General features: G+C 52.4%; 1 protein-coding gene across 11 annotated transcripts in view; it reads left to right on the top strand.

The window, feature by feature from the left end:
* The window catches only part of Atp2b2 (ATPase plasma membrane Ca2+ transporting 2), a 295,835-nt gene that overhangs the window by 267,377 nt on the left and 7,431 nt on the right, over nt 1-21,027 (top strand). For 6 of the 11 annotated variants that reach the window (XM_013110372.2, XM_013110370.2, XM_040738220.1 and 3 more), the window contains 8 exons: nt 5,629-5,808; nt 5,985-6,072; nt 8,761-8,867; nt 9,322-9,513; nt 11,827-12,040; nt 13,387-13,598; nt 13,695-13,802; nt 15,083-15,265. In XM_013110372.2, coding sequence (XP_012965826.1) covers nt 5,629-5,808; nt 5,985-6,072; nt 8,761-8,867; nt 9,322-9,513; nt 11,827-12,040; nt 13,387-13,598; nt 13,695-13,802; nt 15,083-15,265 — 1,284 coding nt within the window. Of the gene's footprint in view, nt 1-5,628; nt 5,809-5,984; nt 6,073-8,760; nt 8,868-9,321; nt 9,514-11,826; nt 12,041-13,386; nt 13,599-13,694; nt 13,803-15,082; nt 15,266-16,847; nt 17,020-20,674; nt 20,730-21,027 lie in introns of all 11 variants that reach the window. The other 5 variants (XM_021224828.2, XM_021224827.2, XM_021224825.2 and 2 more) reach the window with 3 other exon arrangements.

Genomic DNA, 21,027 nt, shown 5'->3' with positions numbered 1-21,027 from the left:
GCCTCATCTGACAAGACCCCCAGTTCCACCACACAAGGAGTCCCCACCAAACCCAGGGACCAATTCCCACCTCACAGGCAGCCCCCACCACACCCAGGCCTCAGGGCGCACCTCACAGGCAGCCCTCACCACACCCAGGCCTCGGGGCGCACCTCACAGGCAGCCCCCATCATACCCAGGCCTCGGGGCGCACCTCACAGGCAGCCCCCATCATACCCAGGCCTCGGGGCACACCTCACAGGCAGCCCCCATCATATCCAGGCCTCGGGGCGCACCTCACAGGCAGCCCCCACCACACCCAGGCCTCGGGGCTCACCTCACAGGCAGCCCTCACCACACCCAGGCCTCGGGGCGCACCTCACAAGCAGCCCCCACCACACCCAGGCCTCGGGGCTCACCTCACAGGCAGCCCCCACCACACCCAGGCCTCGGGGCGCACCTCACAGGCAGCCCCCATCACCAGCTTGGTAAGTGACTTTCCCGCAGGGTCCCCGCCTATGTCAGGTGTCTCATGCTGCTTTCCCAGCTCTGTCCTGCAGTGGGTCCCCAGACTTTCCCAGGCTCACTCTTCAGCTGCAGGTAAACACTCTCCACTTACATCAGTTTCCCCGCTGTCACACTGCCTTCCTCTCTCAGGCCCACCACAGGCCAAGCAGCATAAAACATTGACCAAAGTTCCTACTTAAGGCAATCTGAAAGCTAACAGAAGACAGTATGGAGGAAGCTGTCAATAGAGCATCGGTCTAGGCCATGCTGGGGGTTACCCCGGGCGTGTTCAGAGCCCTTGGAATCACAGACACCGGCTGTCACCAGAAACAGCAGATGTTTAAAAGCCTTTATGTAATGACAACAGGAAGCGCCCATTTTCTGGCTGTTTTTCCTTGGTGAGAATATCTTGGATAATTTTAGCAAAGGAAGCCACGTTTTAAAATAGTTAACACTGGATTCATTTACATGGAAAGCATATTTCAGCCAGAGCCCTCCCCTGAGATCGGAGTCTTAATCATCTCTGTCCTCAGAGCTTAGAGCAACTGAATATTACATTGCTGTTTGTTGAGTGAATGAGTGAATGGCCAAAGAAAATCCTGAGCACAGTTGAAGGAAATGTCCCTCAGGGCTGGAGGGACGCTTCCTGAGGAGAGAGCACTGTGCACAGAAGGCAAGGTCCTCCTCACAGATAAAGGCTGAAGGGAAAGGGCATCCCAGGTCGCAGGGGCAGAGTGGGCAAAGAAAAGGAAGTGGAAAAGCATAGCTTTCCATTATGTAATAAAATAACGGACATCACGAGCTTACAGAGAAGAGAGGCCCCATTGGGCTCATAGTTTCAGAGGTGTCAGTAGGCGGGCCCCACCTCTTTGGGGCCTGTGACAGGGCAGTGACATGGCAGTGAAGCATGTGGCAAGGCCACAGTCAATGGCAGAGCTGAGAGCCAGAAGACAGAAGAGACTGAGAGTCCCCTTCCAAGACACCCCACATACCATCCCTTGAAGATCCTGGCACCTCCTGTTAGTGTCACCTGAGGACTGAGACTCCAATATACAGGCCCTCAGAGAACTCTCTGGGTCTGAACTACCTCAGGCGCTACTCAGGGGCCCCTTGTGAGAACCCCTATGGCATTTATGAGAGGAAAGCATAGAAAGGAGCTCGGAGCCTTGTCCTCCCAGACCTGGCTGTTTGGCAAAGCCTAGAATGTGGTCAACTTTTTCCTGTGAGGCAGTTTAAAAGTCTGAGTCCTGGGCCAGGTGTGGTGGCACACACCTTTAGTCCCAGCACTCAGAAGACAGAGGCAGGTGGATCTCTGTGAGTTCAAGGCTAGCCTGCTCTTCATAGTGAGACTCTGTCTAAAACAAACAAGTAAAGTGTGAGTCCTAAATTACTACACTACAAACCACCTTGTCTGCAGTGCAGGACTTCCCAAGACTCCCTGTGCCTCCTGGAGCAAACACCCCACCCCCTCAACCCTACACACACACACACACACACACACACACACACACACACACACACAACCACACACACACACACACACACTCACCCCAGGCCCCACCTCCGCCCCCACTGCACACACACCACTGTCTGACCTCAGCTTCCTCACAGCCACCAGCCCTCATCCCACACCTTCCCCTGAGCGGCACCTGATGGCCTACAGCACAGCCCGGACCCCTGACACCTGGAAGATTTCTCCATATACCTTGAGATCAACAATGTGGACAGGACCTCCCTCTGTGCTATCCGCATGGCCTGAGGCCCTGCATGCTACCTCACACCAGAGCCTCAGTTGTTTTTGAAAGACAAGAAGTAGCTCAGAACTGGCTCAAACACCCCTTCCTCCAAGAAGCTCGCAGTGGCTTCTCCTCAGCCTGCACTAAAGACCCTGTCTCTGTAGGGGAGTTCAGGTATGACAGAGTAACACTCCATCTGGGAAAAAGAAAGAACAAGCCAGACTAGCTTCACTGTGGAACAATAGACCTCAGAGATAGGGAGCACCCCCATCACCAGGGGTGTACAAGCAGAGACTGAGCCAGCCATCTGCTGGGGATGTCTGGGGCAAATCTAGGCAATGAGCATTGGGGTGGAGTCAGATGATGCAAAGCCCCTCCCTATCTAGGACCTTCTAAATACAACTCCAATCCCTCCTTAGTGACAGAAGCCAGACAAGGTGCAGGTTTCTAGAACAGCAGCTCAGGCAAGGCAAGTGTGTTGCTTACATACACACGCACGCACACACACACACACCATACACACACATACACACTAAACACACACATACATACAAGCATTATATGCACACATGCATACATACAATCACATATATACATGTACATCACATGTACATATAGCATACATTTATATCATACACATACATGCATACAGTCACACACACGCATCATACACATATATATCATACACACATGCGTCATACATATACACGGTCACATACATACGCATATATCACACACACATTAAACACATAGATTGCACACATGCATCATACACATATATACACACACATACATCATACACATGCATGCATACAGTCACATATATACACACATCACACATATATCACATACACATGCATCATACACAAACACACATCTATCATACACACATACATATATGGTGCATACATACAGTCACACACAGTTACACACAGAGTGACACACACACTGAGCCCTGAGGGCATACTGAACTATGTAAAGCAGATCCTATATGTGAGAGTGAGAGTGGCAGGTAAGTTGGGGGCAGACCCAGGAAGAGCATTTCAGTGTCCCACTTCCTTTCTTGCAGTTCTTGGACTGGGAAGGGACCAAGAGCAAGAACTGTCCACCTAAGACTTTGAACAGAACGTTTGTTTTAGTTTGCCAGCCCTGCCCAAACAAAACACAGATGTTCTCTAACTTAGGATGAGTTGATTTCAGATCTGACTTCATGAAGACACAAAAGCAAAGCACATGATAGCCATGCCTGGAGACTTGCCTCTGAGTCTAAGGTGGGCTAGAGCCATCAGACGTGGTACACTGTTGACACTGAGCAGGGCAGTACCCACTTGACCCCAGGACCAGGAGGGGAGGGGACAGTCTGCCCCAGCCCTGTCTCATTGCCTCTATGGAGTTGCTAGCTCTAGAAGGTACTTCTCTCACCACTGTGACAAAGCAGCTGACAGAAGCAGCTTAAGAGAGAAGGGTGTTCTTGGGCTCACAGTTTCAGAGGGGTTTCAGTTTGACCTGGCCAGGAAGGTCTGGCAGCAAGAACATGTAACAGGAGGCAGGGAGTGAGTCTAAAGCCAGGGCTAGGCTGTAACCCTCAAGGACCTTCCCCTGGCAGCCATCTACACCTCCTGAAAGTTCATGACTTGCCAGCACAGCCTCACCAGCTGGGAACCAGGTGCTCAAGTGTGTGAGCCTAGGAGAGTTTGCATTCCTACCAGGACCCTGGTGATTGGTGCCATCCCCTGGTGTAGGCACATGCCCTGCATCTTCTGCCTTCACCATCATGTGAACCCCTTCGTGTGTACATCTCTGTACCCTGATCTCCCTCTCCATGAGGATACTAGTGATGACCTCACTTCACCTCGAGCAACCCAAAGATACTTTCTACCAGGAAGGTCCTTGTCTTAGTTGGGGCTTTATTGCTGTGAAGAGACACCATGACCACAGTGACTCTGTTTTGGGGGGGGGTTCGAGACAGGGTTTCTCTGTGGCTTTGGAGGCTGTCCTGGAACTCACTCTGTAGACCAGGCTGTCCTGGAACTCACTCTGTAGACCAGGCTGTCCTGGAACTCACAGAGCCTGCCTCTACCTCCCAAGTTCTGGGATTAAAAGTGTGTGCCACCACTGCCCAGCGACCACAGAAACTCTTATAAATGAAAATATTTCATTGGGGTGGCTCAGTTACAGTTTCAGAGGTTCAGTCCCTTCTCATCATAGAGGGGAGCATGGTGGCTTGCAGACAGACATGGTGCCGGAGGAGTAGTTGAGAGTCCTCCATCTTGCAGGCCACAGGAAGTCAACTGAGACACTGGGTGATATCCTGAGCATAGGAAACTTCAAAGCCCACCCCCGCAGTGACACACTTCCTCCAACAAGGCCATACCCACTCCAACAAAGCCACAGCTCCTGATAATGCCACTCCCTATGGAATTATAGGAGCCAGTTACATTCAAACTATCACAGTATTGTCACAGAGCAGTAGCTCAGAGGGTCCTGGAAGGTGTAGCTCAGACTCTTTCCAGTGGATTGGGGGCGGGGTGAGCTCTCGGTTCCACTATGTACAAAAAGAGTTGGATGTCGGGCTTGCCTGACAGGACCAAGATTCTGGCATGCTCTGGGTCTCACTGTGACATGTCCTCTCACACAAAGATGCTTTGCAGCAGATGCCCCTAACTTTGTCGCTGTCTGTCACTGCCTTGGGTCAGTTACTCATTCAGGTCATCTGCCTCACATATGAAAACTGGTATTGGCTTCCAGCCATGTTCCTCATCCTAACCACTCTAAGAGGGGAGGCTGCTGAGACGGGTGGGCCCTTATCTCCTGATTGACCGACCAGATCGCCCCAGACGTCAGTGTCATTTCAGGCAGCAAAGGCCAGGTGCTTTGTCCTCTCGGTCCTGTTTAGAATGAAGAAGTGCCGTTTGCATTTATTCTAAATCAAGGTAAATAAAGTGACTTTGAATGCACAAGACTCTCCCACCAAACATTGAAAACTGCACAAAGGAACTGATCATAGAACTTGTAGATAAAGCCTGTGCAAGTTTAAATGTGGTCAGTCCACCACTCTGCACTCTTGCCTGAGGCCAAACTTAAGGGGTGGTTTTTTTAGGGTCTTTCCAATGACTTCTATCCATGTCAGAAGCCATCGGTTTCATCTCAGGATATATATCGTGGTCAATAGGTAGTGGCTGCTGGGACTCTGAGGACTGAGAATTCTAAGACCCTCCCAGATTTAATCAGAGGAGATTGTGATCAATTGGTAATGCCTGTCACAGGCACAGGCAAGAGGCCATAGGCACTATCAGCTTCTGGTTAGTTACCTAGGGATAAGCCTGGACTCCTTGAAAACAAGGAGAGCCTACCCAAGTGCCTACCCAAGCCTACCCTCCAGCATAGCTCTTACCCTTTGGTACAGGTCCCGGAAGCCATTCGCAAGTGCCAGCGGGCAGGAATCACAGTCCGAATGGTCACTGGTGACAATATCAACACAGCCCGGGCCATCGCCATCAAGTGTGGCATTATCCACCCTGGGGAGGACTTCCTGTGCCTGGAAGGCAAAGAATTCAACCGGAGGATCCGCAATGAGAAGGGGGAGGTACGCGCACGCGGCCACTGCAAAGGCTCTGCAGCGGGCCAAACTCAAGAGGGGGCCGGGAGGCGTGGGCACTGCATGCTTGAACAGAAGCCAGCTAGTGTGCCCCGAAGAGCCCAGTGACTGCATGGGGCTCAATTTCTCTCTCTGACCCCACGACATACCACACCCCTCTCCAGATTGAGCAGGAGCGGATTGACAAGATCTGGCCAAAGCTGCGGGTGCTGGCTCGCTCCTCTCCCACGGATAAGCACACGCTGGTTAAAGGTAAGACTGGGTGACACCAGTGATTCTGAACCCAGAACCAGCCCGGCATGAGCCAAGGCCAATTTGCCAGGCTTTGCAGCTTCCCACATAAGGGAAATGGGCACACCAAGGATTCTCCTCATATGAGGACCTTCTGACTTGTTCCTTCAGCCATGGGAGGCCTGCAGAAGGTCCCCTGGGGGAAGCAGCCATAGGGAGACCCTCCAATTTCCTCTAGGTAGCAGTGGGTCTGGGCCTGGGGTCTTAGACCACCTGGCAGGAGGGCTGACTGAGTTAGAGATGTTCTAGTCCATGTGCATAAAGCCTTTCTTATGCAGACCTCCAGGGACCTTCATAGACTCAGCTCTCTCATGCCTTTACTGTTTATCATCTGAAAGGCAGCCCACCTTCCTCCTCAGTCAGCCCCAGACCCTTAGGAAGTTTCCAACCAACCCTTGTGAACGGACCCAAAGGATAAGAAGCGTTGGAAATAGCAGAAGGCTAGAATCTTCCTGCGCATCATGACCGCTCACAGAGCCTTAGCAACACCAACCAGTGTTCCTATAGTCACAGCCCTGGTTCACATCCTAGGACTCCTACTACTCTCTCTGAGGCCTTGTCAAATCCATCCACTCTGGGTCTCAGTTTCTCCATCTGTATAATGTCCAGAAGGTAGGGGTCTTACTTCTGCCTGGGATCACCCGTAGGCACTTTAGATTCATGTATATTAAAGATGGAAGCAGGCGTGGGCTGTGGATAGAAGCATGGAACCCCAGGACTACAGACCCTGCAGCAGATGGCCCTGCTCACCCTTGCTCCTCACTGACTCATCAGTTCACTCCCTGACTCTGTCACTGAGCATTTATGGAGGAAGTACTGTGTGCTCTAGCTGGTCCTTCTCTGTTGATAGCACAGGTTCCGCAGGACAGGTTCCACGGGACAGGCACCAAGCCATATCCCTGCACAGGGGAAGAGGCTCCAGCCACTGGACTCTTGCTCTGGAGAGGATGCGAAGCCCAGGTGTGGGGGTGTCGGCAGGGAGAAGCTCTGTATTTCAGACAGCACAGGGAACTACACTGTGCAGAGCCCCTGGTGTCATCAGAGAGAGAACAAGAGGAGACTAAGGGAGACTGACCTTGGCCATGATGGACATGACTGTCACTCAAGTGGGGAGGATACATAGAAAGGCCAAGAAAGGAGTAATGATGTCTAAGAAGCTCATCCTGTGGGAGGAGAGTGACCTGAAGGCAGAGGGGTCACTGGGGTCTTCCAAAGGCAACAGCTGCAGTATGATGGGTAGAACAGCGCAGTGTTTGTGGGTAGATGAATCTGAGTAGGTTGTGTGTGGATCTGTTGCGGAGAGAAACAGCAGGGAATCCCATAGGGCACTCCTGCACAGGCCCTGCTACAGGCCCACACCCCTTACCTGGGTGTCAGGCACAACAGACCTGGTGAGATGCTAACATTTAATAGAAGACTTCTCAGACAGGGCCTCTGATACCCTAGTAGTACCATCTGCAACAGACAGCCATTGAGTCAGGACAATGTGAGCCTCCGCTAGAGCCCTATGGGGTGATGGGCATCGACACCCCAGAAGAGGAAGAACCCAGGGCACCCACCTGAGTATTGGTAGAAATAAGACCATTAGATCTGGGTGATGGTGGCACATGCCTTTAATCCCAGCACTCAGAAGGCAGAGACAGGAAGATGTCTGAGTTTGAGGCCAGCCTGATCTACATAGTGAGTTCCAGGTCAGCCAGGGCCACACAGAGAAACCCTGTCTCAAAAATTCAGAAAAAAAGAAAACCATTAGAGACCAGAGAGACAGGTGGAGGAGAAGGATGCCCAGGGATGAGAGGTACATAGGAAGATGGGAGGAGAGCCTACAGAGAAGAGCGTGGGCCACTGTGGGACCAGCTGCTGAGACACCAGGAGAGACATGATGGAGATGTGACCACAGGGAGGCCACCAGGGAACCATGCAGTGTAGGGCCTGGTGAGTTCCTTGCCTTAGAAGAGCCCATTGCTGGCCAAGGACCCAGGAGAGTCAAAGATTGACCTGCCAACTTCAGGGACAGTAGTCCAAACAGGCTGAGCCTGAGTGGGATTTGGACTGGCTACCAGCCAGTGGGAATAGCCAAGCTAACTCTCAAGGAACCAGGCATGGAGGCTGGGATTTGTGTGGGATTGAGGGAATGGTGTCCCAAACCTGGGAACCTGTCTCCTGCTCCACAGGCAGCTGCTGTTTGCCTGGCACAGACAAGGAGACCAGCAGCCACAGTGATGACATGAGGGGCTGTGTTCAATCTGGTTCTCACCAATTATTTCATTGAAGATGAGTGCACAGAGTGAGGTCAAAGCCAGTGGGTCAGGATCACCAGCAAATAGTCCCCATGTGTGGCTGGAATTCCCAGGTAGAAGGTTCTGGAAAAGCAGATGTGGGAGTCCATGAAGGTGCACAGAACACTTGGGTCTGGATAGAATAGCAAGAGGACTGTGTCTCTAGGTAGGACTGCCAAGGACTATGAGAGTAAAGACAGTGTTGGAGGCTGAGCATCTCCAAGCCAACCTGGGCTAATGAGGAGCCTGGCACCTCTGGAAATGCTGGGAGAAATGGTGATGGGAGGGGCTAGCTTGACAGACAGGACAGAGGGCCATGCTGAGTCTCAGGGCTGGCTCTGGGGCCTGAGCACACACTCTTACCCCCTAGGCATCATCGACAGCACGCACACTGAGCAGCGGCAGGTGGTGGCTGTGACAGGGGACGGGACCAATGATGGACCTGCTCTCAAGAAGGCAGATGTGGGCTTCGCAATGGTAAGAGTGGCTGGAAGAGGGCTTCCGGTCTGATTGTGTCTCAAAGGCGAGGATGGCAGGGCCTGGACCATACAGCTTCAAACAGGCTTGTGGGACTCCCTGCACACATAACTCTCACCCTTGCCATCCATCCTAGCCTCAGAGGTCTTCCTAAAGGGTGCAGGCAGTGCCCTGCTGCATACTTCGAGGTTAAGGAGGAATGAGGCAAGGTCAGGCTTCCTGGGGTGGCCTCAGAGAGGTGTCTGTGTGCACAGATGCACACCTGTATATGTGTACATGTTTGCATGCACATGTATGCATTTATACATGTGTGTTTTGTGTGGTCTGAGTGAGCTGATTCCCTTGGGTCAGGGGTAAGGGGCACAGGGCTAAGGTTGTGTAGAGGTAAGAATAGCCATATAGGGCCACTCACGTCCCCGGCTGCCCCACCAGGCTCCTGTCCCTGTCCCCACAGGGCATCGCGGGCACAGATGTGGCCAAGGAGGCCTCAGACATCATCCTGACAGATGACAACTTCAGCAGTATCGTCAAGGCAGTGATGTGGGGCCGTAATGTCTATGACAGCATATCCAAATTCCTGCAGTTTCAGCTGACTGTCAACGTGGTGGCTGTGATCGTGGCCTTCACAGGTGCCTGCATTACACAGGTGGGTGCTGGGAAAATCTTCCCCAAGGCTAGGAAAGGGCGGCCTCCAGCCTCCAGGACATCCTAGGATGCTGGGCTCACAACACTGGGGATGGACACACATGTCATGGTGTGTCATCATAGTCCTCCAAGCAGCCACCAGCCTGTGCAGTTTAGAAATGAGCCATGGAGAGGTAGTGTGACTCAGGTGGTCCCAGAAATGAGGGGTGCAAGGCCTCACATCCATCTCACCACCTGCACCAGCCTGACCCTTGCTCCAGAGGCTGGCGAAGCTGGGGTAGAGGCAGTGCAGGCCCAAGGGACTATTCGCCAGCTGAAGACCCAGACCCAGCCAGGTTCTGTGGGGAGAGGACTAGGAGAGGTGGAGTTAGGTAGAGGAGGCAGTGGAGTTTTGTCTGTCTGTCCAGATCACTCAGCCTACTCACTGAGGCAGGGGAAGCCAGGTGGAGTGAGTACCATTTCACAGAGGCAGAAACTGACTCAGGAGAAAATGGCTGGGCATTCAGCCTGGCTCCTGGTATCTCCTGATATTATAGCCAGACTGCACCTCCCAGGAGCTGGCTTTCTGGTATGTGGAAGGAAAGTGACTTCACTTCTAAGGGATTCTCAGAGAGCTGCTGGCTCCCAGTCACCACCTGGGCACACAAGCCCCTGCCCATAGGGGAACCCAGAGTCCAATGTGCAGCCATCCCCAAGGGCCACATGGCCCATAAGATACTGCTCCACTCTGTTGTGACCTCCACCATGGTGGTGCCTGTGGTAGCTGCAGTATTGACCAAGTGTCACCCAAACCTGAGAGTTGGGTTGAGGATTCCCTTTCTGCTCAATGGGCAACCTCTCCTGGTCTGTGGATGAGAAGCTCCCTCTAGTGGTGGCTTATAGACATTACTATGACAGCTTCCTGGAGACTGGATTGATGTCAGTAAGAAAACAGGTTCAAAGACAAGGATCAGTTGGCCCAGCATCCCTGACTGAGCAGGGCCATGCAGGCTTTGGTGGGAAAATTGCATACCTGACCCTAAGGTTCTTGGATCAGATAATTTAGAAGGGCAGCAGAAAGCCCAGAACCACAGCCCTACTTGGCAGGGGCAGGGTGGCCGGAGCAGCCAGGGAAACACAGAGAAGGTGGGCAGACAAGAAGCTGCTATGCTTTCAGAACGGAAGGGTTTCCTGAAGGGGTGTCATGGACCACAAGACAGTCAAGGATAGAGCCAATGGCAAGGGACAGTGGGCTCTGAATAGAAGGAGGCCATGTGTGGGAGAGATTTGTCCCGGACACCAGGTGTCAGGTGTGTATGGGACAGGAAAGGGGCCCCAGGAGAACAGATGTAAAAGGAAGAGAGCAGGACCTTAAACAAGAAAAGAATGACTAGGGGGCTGCTGCCAAGGGGGGCTGGAGGAGGGAGTCCCTCAGTGTGCCATAAAAGTCACAGATAGGGCTGGAGAGATGGCTCAGCGGTTAAGAGCACTGGCTGCTCTTCCAGAGAACCAGGGTTCAATTCCCAGAACCCACATGGCAGCTCACACCTGTCTGTAACTCCAGTTGTAGGGGATCTGATGCCGTCACACAGACATGCGTGCAGGCAAAGCAGCAGCGTGCATAAAAATAAAGAAAGAAAATATATTTTAAAGTCCCGGCTGACCTTAGGGAAGGCATGGGGTGAGGGTGAGGCCAGCTCTGGCTGCTGTGGGCAAGCCCTGTGGCTGTGAGGAGTGAGGGATAAGGGACCTGCTCCTTCAGTCAGTGTACACCGAGCGTGTCCTATCCAGCCTGGGCCCAGCAGAGTGAACCCAACAGCGTTCACACCAGCATGGCTGTGGCGATCACCTCTGTGCTAGCTCCCTGCTTTTCTTACTTGACAGACTTCCTATCATGATAGTGCATTCCTTTTGGAGTCATAGTTACAAAAACCTACACCATACAAGACGGTGAAAAGTAAGGTACGATTGGCAGCGGAGGTCAAGAACAGTGTCTCCAGGACAGGAGAGACATCAGCCCCTTGGGTCAAAGGGCAGAGGCAGTGGGGAGTCAAGAGTGTGCGTGTTGGCTTCAGACAGGAGGGGAGTAGGCGAGGGTGTGGTTGAGTCCATCAGAAGTCAGGGCGCTATGGCCACTGAGCCTGTGGGCCCAGGACTAAAGTGGGCAGTAAGTACTGTTCTCCGCAGAAGCTTCAAGAACCCGCCACACGCATGCTGAGAGCACCTCAGCCGGGGGCCACCTGCGGCCTGTGGTGGGAGCCGCTGAGACCCTGCAGTAGGCCCACGCTGTGCTCTGGCTCTCTGTGTGACAGCCTTCTCCCCGCCCCTGCCGTAGGACTCCCCTCTCAAGGCCGTGCAGATGCTTTGGGTGAACCTCATCATGGACACATTTGCCTCCCTGGCACTGGCCACAGAGCCACCCACCGAGACGCTGCTGCTGAGGAAACCTTATGGCCGCAACAAGCCCCTTATCTCACGGACCATGATGAAGAACATCCTGGGCCACGCCGTTTACCAGCTCACTCTCATCTTCACCCTGCTCTTTGTGGGTGAGCACCCCAGCACCCACCTCCCCGTGGCCAGGTCACCAGCTCCTGGACACGCCATGGCCCACAGCTGACACATGCCACCCTGTCTTGCTCATGGGGAAACTGAGGCATAAGAGGAAAATGTAGACGCAGCACGTGGGGAAGAGTCACGCCCTGTCCCAGGCTGGCTGACCTCGAGGCCTGCTGTAGTACTAAGCACACGCCAGGCAAGGCAGCAGCATCCAGGACTGATGAAACCCTGAGGGCCAAGGCCCTGGGCCAAGCAATCTGCCCCTTCCCTGACCCCTTCTAGCAACTTCTTCTTGCCCCCAGGATGTCTTGATGGAGACGTTCCTCCACAGGGACACAACCTACTGGGCTGTCAGCTCCTGCCACAGCTCCTCAGCCACTCAGAGAGCCAGGGTGCCTTAGTCAGCTTCCTTCATTAAAATAAAGTCGCTGAGATAATCTGAACTCTCAGTCTAGGTCATGTTCGGATGACTCCATTGTTTTGGGCCAGTGACAGGACAGGGGCACACAGTGAAGAAAAATTCCTCACCTCACGTAGGAAGCAGACAGCTATGGGCCCAGGCTCCTAACGACCTGAACCTCCCATCCCTCTTCACCTCACAGGAGTTCCACCACCTCCCTCAGGGTTAGGAATGTGGTAGAACCTTTACTCAGTATCCCTTGGCTCCATCCTAAGCACCACAAACAGGGTGTGGCGGTGCCTGCCTGTAATTCCAGCACTCGGGAAGCAGAGTGAGGAGGATCAGAGGTTTAAGGTCATCCTTGACTACACAGGGCAGCTTGGGCTCCGTGAGACTCTGTTCCACTACCTCCCCACAGCACCAGAGTCTGGGCACTAGGTCTGAAATACATGGGTCACCCAGCCACATTTGCTTACTCGATAGTGCCTTACCTCGAGGATTTATGTCTTTCCGGTACTGTTTGAAGATATGTCACTTTGTAATGCAGGTGGCATGCCACTTTTCTCAGATGTCCACAGAAAAGGTGACAGGCCCCAAGTCATTTATCCTCTAGAGCATCGTTCTTAACCCCCCTAATGCTCCAACTCTTTAATACAGTCCCTAGTGTTGTGGAGGCCCCCCAACCACAGAATTATTTTCAGTTCTAGTGCATAGCTGTCATTTTGATGTTACGAATTGTAATATAAATATCCTAATATTCAGGACAGCTGATATCTGACCCTGAAAGGGTCGTTTTGATTCCCCCCCCCCCAAGGAGTCATGGCCCTCAGGTTGAGAACCACTGATCTCGAGAAAGGCTTCCCTCACTGAGCAGGCGCCACGGGCCACACCCTGCCCATTCCCTGCCTCAGCCTGGGCCCACCCTCTGATTGGCAGGTGAGAAGATGTTCCAGATTGACAGTGGGAGGAACGCACCCCTGCACTCCCCACCCTCAGAGCACTACACCATCATCTTCAACACCTTCGTCATGATGCAGCTGTTCAACGAAATCAATGCCCGCAAGATCCACGGCGAGCGCAACGTCTTTGATGGAATCTTCCGGAACCCTATCTTCTGCACCATCGTTCTGGGCACGTTTGCCATCCAGGTACCCAGCCCCCACCTAACCTGGGCTGGGCAAGGCGGTGGCTCCCCAGCCCTCCGTGCCATCTCCGTGTCTGTCCTTCTGATCTCTGACCTGCAGATAGTGATCGTGCAGTTTGGCGGGAAACCCTTCAGCTGCTCCCCACTCCAGCTGGACCAGTGGATGTGGTGCATCTTCATCGGCCTGGGAGAGCTCGTCTGGGGCCAGGTCGGTGTGGGGGGTGGGAACAGAAGGGGCCTTGAAGCGAGGGAAGAGGAAGAGCGACAGGATTGGTCCTGGCTGGCTGTGCCATGTCCGTTCAAGGGAAAGCCATCCCCAACACTGGCCATCATAGCAATGGAGTTGGTCCAAGGCTGCAAATGCAGGCCATGTGGGTACCAGCACTCTGATATTGCCTTTTTTATCTTTATCTCACTGCTGCTGGTATTTTCTTTTTTAAATTGCAGCAGTCTGCTTTAATTTAAATTTACGTCCAAAGGTGATTCTGTATTACTAGCATCATCTGCCATAGGTAGAAGTTTATGAAAAACTTAATATAAGGGGCATGAAGCTAAGGCACCAAGGCTGCCAAGATGCTTGGGCCTGCCACAGCTCAGAACCTGAAACCAACATGCTAAAAAGGGGGGTCATCCAGTAGTATCCTAAGGGTAGTGACCTGATGGCACCAAGCAGAAACATGTCCTGCCATGTACAGTGTGGCTTAGGGTGGGCCTGTGACTATCTGAGCATCTCCTAAGTTGAAGATGCTCTCTGATGGTCACTCCATCTCTGACTCTAGAGCATTCTTCTACCTGGTTCATTCTCTATGCCTGCCCAAGTTCTAGGCATACATGTACATACAAGCATACACACCACACACGCACCATCACACTGCTGATAGCTTGAAATCTCAGTCTCCTGACCAAGGACACTACATGGGAGAAGTGTCTTTGTCCATAAACTAAGCTAAAAGGACTTTATTCCCAAGATGCCCAGACATCCAGGCAGTGGGCTCATCATAGGCCTAAGACGATTTTCTTCTTTAAGTTATCCCCAGGCTAGAGTAAGAAACTACAGCGGTGACCCGGGTATAGTAGTACACATTTGTAATCCTAGCTCTCAGGAGGTTAAGGCAGGAAGATTGCATATTTGAAGGCGGTGTAGGCTACATATCCAGACCCTGTCACAAAAAAATAAGAATAAAAGCGAGAGGAGGTGGTGATGCAGTGTAACTTGTATTATGGTCCACCATGTACTCCTGGGGTATTCCGAGTCACAGTGGCCAGTTCCTCAAGGCCAAGTTGTTCCGTTCTGTCCTTTGTGTCCAATAAGTGGAATGAAAAGGCCATTAGTAAGAAACAATTAGCAGTTGAATTAGAATGGGTGGCAGGTTAAAGAGGGGATTATCCTGTGGCTAGGAAACAGATAAGCAGAAAAGAAGGAAATGGGACTAAGGGACCGGGAAGAGCGTCCTCAGTCCTGACCTTGGCTGGGTACATCCCTTGCAGGTCATTGCCACCATCCCTACCAGCAGGCTCAAGTTCCTGAAGGAGGCAGGGCGGCTCACGCAGAAGGAGGAGATTCCTGAGGAGGAGTTAAATGAAGACGTGGAGGAGATAGACCATGCAGAGCGGGAGCTTCGCCGTGGACAGATCCTGTGGTTCCGGGGCCTGAATCGGATCCAGACACAGGTGCGGGGAACTCCTAGGGCTGGGCCAGACTTGAGGGTGTAACCAGAGTGTTCCATTGCACCCTCACACTCTGATGTGAGGGAGGGTGGCCATAGGAGTCGTGTCCATCATGCGGCCTAAGAAGAGCCCTCACTATCCCTCCAGCCATGAGAACACACACACACACACACACACACACACACACCACTTCTGCTACACAAGCAGAGTGCAACCTCAGGAAGACCCTTACCTTCTCAGAATAGCCAGGGGTTGACATGACTCTCCCCCACCATGGCTTTCTAGAGAAAGCCCCTGAGAGAATGGGGGTGGCTATAAGGACTGAGGTGAGTAAGCATTCTATTGTGGCTGGGTATCTACTAGGAGGGGCAAACAATACAGAGGGTAACTGTCAGCTGGGGAGCTACAGTCACCTTTACAGATATGCACATACACTCTGCCTCTGTGAGGATCCCCAAGTACTGCCCTTGACTCCACCTAGATGTGGAACAAAGGTTAAAATTCCCATATACAGAGGTACACATGTAAGCCAAGCTTCCATATAAGAACATATGAACACTGCGCAGTCAGAAGCAGACCTCTGCCTCAGAACAAAAGCTATGTAGCCACTGTGTGCTACATAATGGTGCAAGAAAGCCCCACACATGCACATTCCATGTTCTCCCAAAGGCCCCATGCCTGGGGCAAGTGTAGTTTATGACTGTGCTGTAGAAACCAAGAAAGAGGTCTCTTGCCCAGGACGACATCATCCTCAGATCCCTCACCTAAGCAATCTGGGCAAGCGATACGTGAATCAATCCAATCCCTTCATTTCCATGGATGACAGCAAACAGCTCTACCAGGGCTCCTTACACCACACAGGGAATAATTTGACTCATACAGACCCTGCACTGCCCACTTGGCATTTAGGGGAGTGAGTTTTAGACTCACAGCTGCCTCACACAGGCCTGGGCTCTCCTGCTGTGACCATGACCCTAGCAGCCACTATTTCCTGGGAGGGATGCGGTAGGTGGCACTACCTCACAGGCAAGAGGAAGAGGGGACCATAGTCCCCTGACGATTATAGTCCTGAGTGGGTGTGAGTAACTCTGAGTCTGCCTTCCCTGAACTCTGTTGTGGGCCTGTTACTGTGCCATTTATACCTCTGCCAGCTGGATGGACTTGCCTTTCGTTAAGAACAAGAAACAAGACTTGCCCAAGGTCACCCAGCTAGTAATGAGGAGAACTAGACCTTGGTCCATGGCCTGTACACCCCAAGGTCTCAGTACATCCCTCGGGGTGTATGCCTGAAGCCACCCTTCCATTCTGACACCACCTCCACCCCACTGAGCCACTATTGAGGGAAGAAGGTCACACCCCGTTCCCCCTACCTCCCACCCCTGCTTGGGACCCCCAGGGCCTACAGATGGGCCCAGAGCTGAGCAGACATCTTTCCGAGCCTTGGAGTGTGTCTGGTATTTTCGTTTTAAGTGATGTCGTCCTTGTCGCCGTGGCTGCGGCTGTTGTGTGATGTTGCGCCCGCCAGTTGTGTAGCTGTGGTGTTCGTTTCTTCTCGCAACTTGTCTCGTTCTCTCCTCCGTTGCAGATTGAAGTAGTCAATACTTTCAAGAGCGGGGCCTCCTTCCAGGGGGCCCTGCGGAGACAGTCCTCCGTCACCAGCCAGAGCCAGGACGTAGCCAGTCTCTCTAGCCCTAGTCGCGTGTCGTTATCCAATGCTCTTTCCTCTCCGACCAGCCTTCCTCCTGCTGCAGCTGGGCGTGAGTGTGACTCCTTACCGCCTCCGCTGGCACCACCAACGCCAGCTCCTGGGCGGGCAGGCGGGCAGGGGCCGGGATTCCAGAGGACATGGGGGGACAGGGGTCACTATGAGGCCCAGGGGCTGAAGGGCCACAGCCACTGAAGAGTGTCATTGGTCAAGAGTTCTCAGGCAGTTGTGGGGTTAGCCGGGTGTCAAGGATTGTAACGGGCAGTGGGTCATTAAGCAGTCAAGAGGTCTATCAAAGGATCACACCATAGTCAAGAAGGTTCTAGAATCCAAAGGGTCCCAAGCCCTCAGTACCTGAGGCCAGAAGGTACCAGTCACCAAGAGAGGCACAGATCAACCCCAACTCTAGTGTCTAACCTTGTCAGGAAAAGTTTGGCCCACAAGAGAAGCAGTCAGAGTTCTCTGAAGTCTTGCAGTCAATCAAAAGGTTAATGTGGGTCACCGTATAGAAGCCTCTCAGGGGTCACAGTCACAGTGGGGGCTCAACACAAGAGGGACCATGAGCCAAGCAATCACTGCAGGTCAGATGTCACAAAAAGGAATGACAGACAACCAGGGAAACCACAGCACTTCAGGATCACAGTGTCCCTCCCTTGTACACTGAGCACACCAGCTGCCTTCCTAACCCTGCCCCCACAGAGGGTGGAGCATGCTGAAGTCCTGACCCCTTCCTGGAAGAGTCAAGGCTCCTGTTGCATCCAGATGATCTCAAGTAGAAAATGGTGGGCACACACATCTTAGCAGGGTGCCAGCTAGTCCCAAAAGAGCTGGTCTCACCCTTGTATCCTTTTCTTCTTATCTGAGAGGTAGCTTGGGACTCTGACCTCCTCTTCATCTTCCTTCTCCCAAGCACATCTGCCCATACCATCACCTCTGACCCAGTCTTCTCATCTCTGGCTCTGTCTAGATCTTTGCTGGACCTCTCCAGGAGCCTCCATTCAGACCTTCCCAAAGTACATGGAACCTCAGTTCTGAGCTTTTAACACCAGCCAGCATTCAGATTCTTTGATGAGAAACAGACTCCATCCTTTGAAACATTATGAAGGGCCCTGCCCCTATCCCAACCCAGAACACCCAGCATCACGCCTTCCTGCCCCTGAGCAGGGAGGACCTGTGTACAGGTCTAGGGTTCTTCCAATGGATCGCTCCAGCAGGAGGCACAGATCACTAGGAGCCCATTGATAGACCATCCCATGGGTGCTGCCCTCCCTGATGTACAGGATGACAAGAGACTGAATAGTCTTCTCCTAGTGGCACAAAATGAGCCCAGATGAGGCAGAGTTCCCTGTGAGCAGATGGTGTCTAAATCACTGAGAAATCATGGCCAGGCTTCCTGTTCAGAGCAGACAGCCTTCCTCGCCTTTGTGAGTGATCCATGCTCAGCCGGCCTTTCCCTCCTCCCCGTTCCATCAATCCAACTCTGGTCTTGCTTGGCACCTCCCATCTTGAAGTGTAGTCACCCTGTTGGTACTACTGTGTTGCCCTGAGTTCTGACTGTTAGGACTCCAGTTCCAGGGCACAAGCTCAATTCCTTCCCTCCCTCCCTCTCTCTCTCTCTCTCTCCCCATCTTCCTCTCCCTCCCCTCCTCTCCCTTTGAGATAGAGTTTCACTGTGTAGCCCTATCTGTCTTGGAACTCACTCTGTAGGCCAGGATGGCCTCAAATTCACAAAGATCCACCTGCCTCTGCCTCCTGAGTGCTGGGGTTAAATGGGCGCCACCAACTGCTAGGCCAACAAGCTCAATTCTTTATTCATCCTGGTTTACCTCTTTCCTTAAGCATAGTATTTTACCCTTGCCACGACCAAGCTCCTGTGGCATTCCCAAGTACAATGCATCCTTGAAAGTTATCCTTGAGTCAGCCCCTTAGCTTAGTACTGACATTCTAGAACAAAAAGCTGTCCTTGCCTCAGCAGCTCTCTTACCTGTCCATTATAAGCCATCAAGGAGGCTGTTCCTGACACACTTCTGCAGACAGGCCTGTGTGCCCCCATCCTCTTGCTTCCAAACAGACCAATCCCTTCTTCATTCCATGTGACCCTAACTTTGAAGCAGCCATTGGAAGAAAGCCTAACTGGAGTTATACCAAAACTCATCTACTTTCCTGGCCCATGATCCTTTATTCCCTCTCAGGGCTAAGAGGGAGGCCAGGAACAAATTCATCTTCCTTACCCAGGCTCCACTCTGTTACCTTCCCAGCCTCCTTAACAGTCTCCCACTTGTTCCCTCTGCTCTAAAATCCAGTTTGTAATTCACAGTCTCGTTGGGCCCTTCAGTGGGTGTGAGGTCTCAAAACAACCTGACCATCCCTTTGTGGGTTGCACTGGCTCCTAGGAGGACTGCCATTGGTTTAAAGATGCATTTGGATCACTAAGATCACAATTGGGATGTCAACTAGACATTCCCTCATCCTCTGCTTGGGTAGCTTCTGTAACATGACCTCTTCTGCTCTCCTGGAACTCTGGGGACCCTCTAGATGCTACACAAAGTCCCTTTGGAGGTCAGAATGCTTTCTTCCCATAGAAGGTATGACAGTCAGACAGAAAGCAGAAGTGTGGGGGGAACTGGGCCACCATATTTTTCAGGATCCCCCCAGCAGAGCACTGGCCACATACCTGCTGAAGCAAATGTCTGGAGTCTGTGTGCCCCAGAGGGAGACAAATCTCTTTCCTTCATGCCATTAAGAGTTGATCACAAAGGGCTAGGATGGGGAAGCTCCTATTGGGGGACTCACTGCGCTCCCCTCCACAGCACAGTTGTTAGATGGCCCCAAGCAGACACTGCACATGGGGAGACATGGTCAGTTGGGATGAGACCAGGGCATTCAAGAGAGAACCCAGGGGAACTACAAGCTTTTCTCATCCTGACTCAAAATTGAATTTGGTCCTCCCACCCCCCAGAAGTTCAAAGCCACACAACTAACGCCATGCACTTGAGCCCTACCCAACAATTCCATTTCCTCTATCTCAAGTACATCTCACCATGAGGAGAGTTTCCCAGGGCAGCCAGCGATCCCACTTGGCCAGGACCATACAGCAAGGGAAACAGCAGGAGCATGCTATGAAGTCACTCATGCTCCGCTCCACACCACTTTCCAAATAGGCTTGACTCGATAGCACAGAGGATGTCTTTAAACCTGGGAACCAGTGCTGGTGTCCACAGCCTTCCAGAGGAGAGGTGTGGAGAACAGGGCAGGGGGTATCCACTGGTGTCCCTCTAGCCCACAGAGACATACAAGCAATGTTTCACTGGTCATCCAGGACAGCACCAGACTCATTCATCCACATCAGCCTCCCCTTCTCCTCCCCCAGGTCCCTCACCCATCTCAAACCAGCTCTGTCCTTAGCAAGTCTGAAGAGGCTCCACTTTGAACACGTCGGCCTCACTATGCCAAGGGCAACACACACACACACACACACACACACACACACACACACACTCACATGCACACAGTCCCAAGTAAGAGCTGCCACTGTGTGACGTTTGTGGTGAGGAGCAAAGCAGACATGGCAAAGAGGAAATCTGGGTTTCTTCTTAGCATTCTGGTAACTGATCTGGTGCAAGCTTGGGTTGGCAAAGAAATGGCTTGCTTCTGGGGGGACCCTAGAGCTCTCCACTGTCTGAATATTCCATGTCTTTGTTTCCTAGAGGGCTAGAGAACCCTGGACACAGAGTTCAGCAAGAGAGAGTGAAATTAAAAGAGGTTGTGAGTCTTTAACCTTGAGCCTGAAATGAATGTGAATCAATCCCAGACTCTTGGCTTCCTTGAAGCCGGGTAAACATTCGAGTATGCGGAGCCCACCTCAGAACAAGGCATCTGCCTTCCCAGAGACCCCGGTGGTCAAGAGCTCCAGGTCCCAGGCTGTTGAAAGCAAACATCCACAATCCCACCCACATTCCCATGAGTCTTCTGTCCTGAAACCCCTCTTCAGAGCAGGCAGGCAGTGGAGATGGAAGAAATTTTTGCTTTTGGTTTTGGTTTTTCTTCCCCTATTTTTTCC

The sequence above is a fragment of the Mesocricetus auratus genome, unplaced genomic scaffold (assembly GCF_017639785.1).
Source record: "Mesocricetus auratus isolate SY011 unplaced genomic scaffold, BCM_Maur_2.0 Super-Scaffold_100676, whole genome shotgun sequence".
Lineage (NCBI taxonomy): Eukaryota > Metazoa > Chordata > Mammalia > Rodentia > Cricetidae > Mesocricetus > Mesocricetus auratus.
This window is presented reverse-complemented; position numbering and strand designations above follow the sequence as displayed.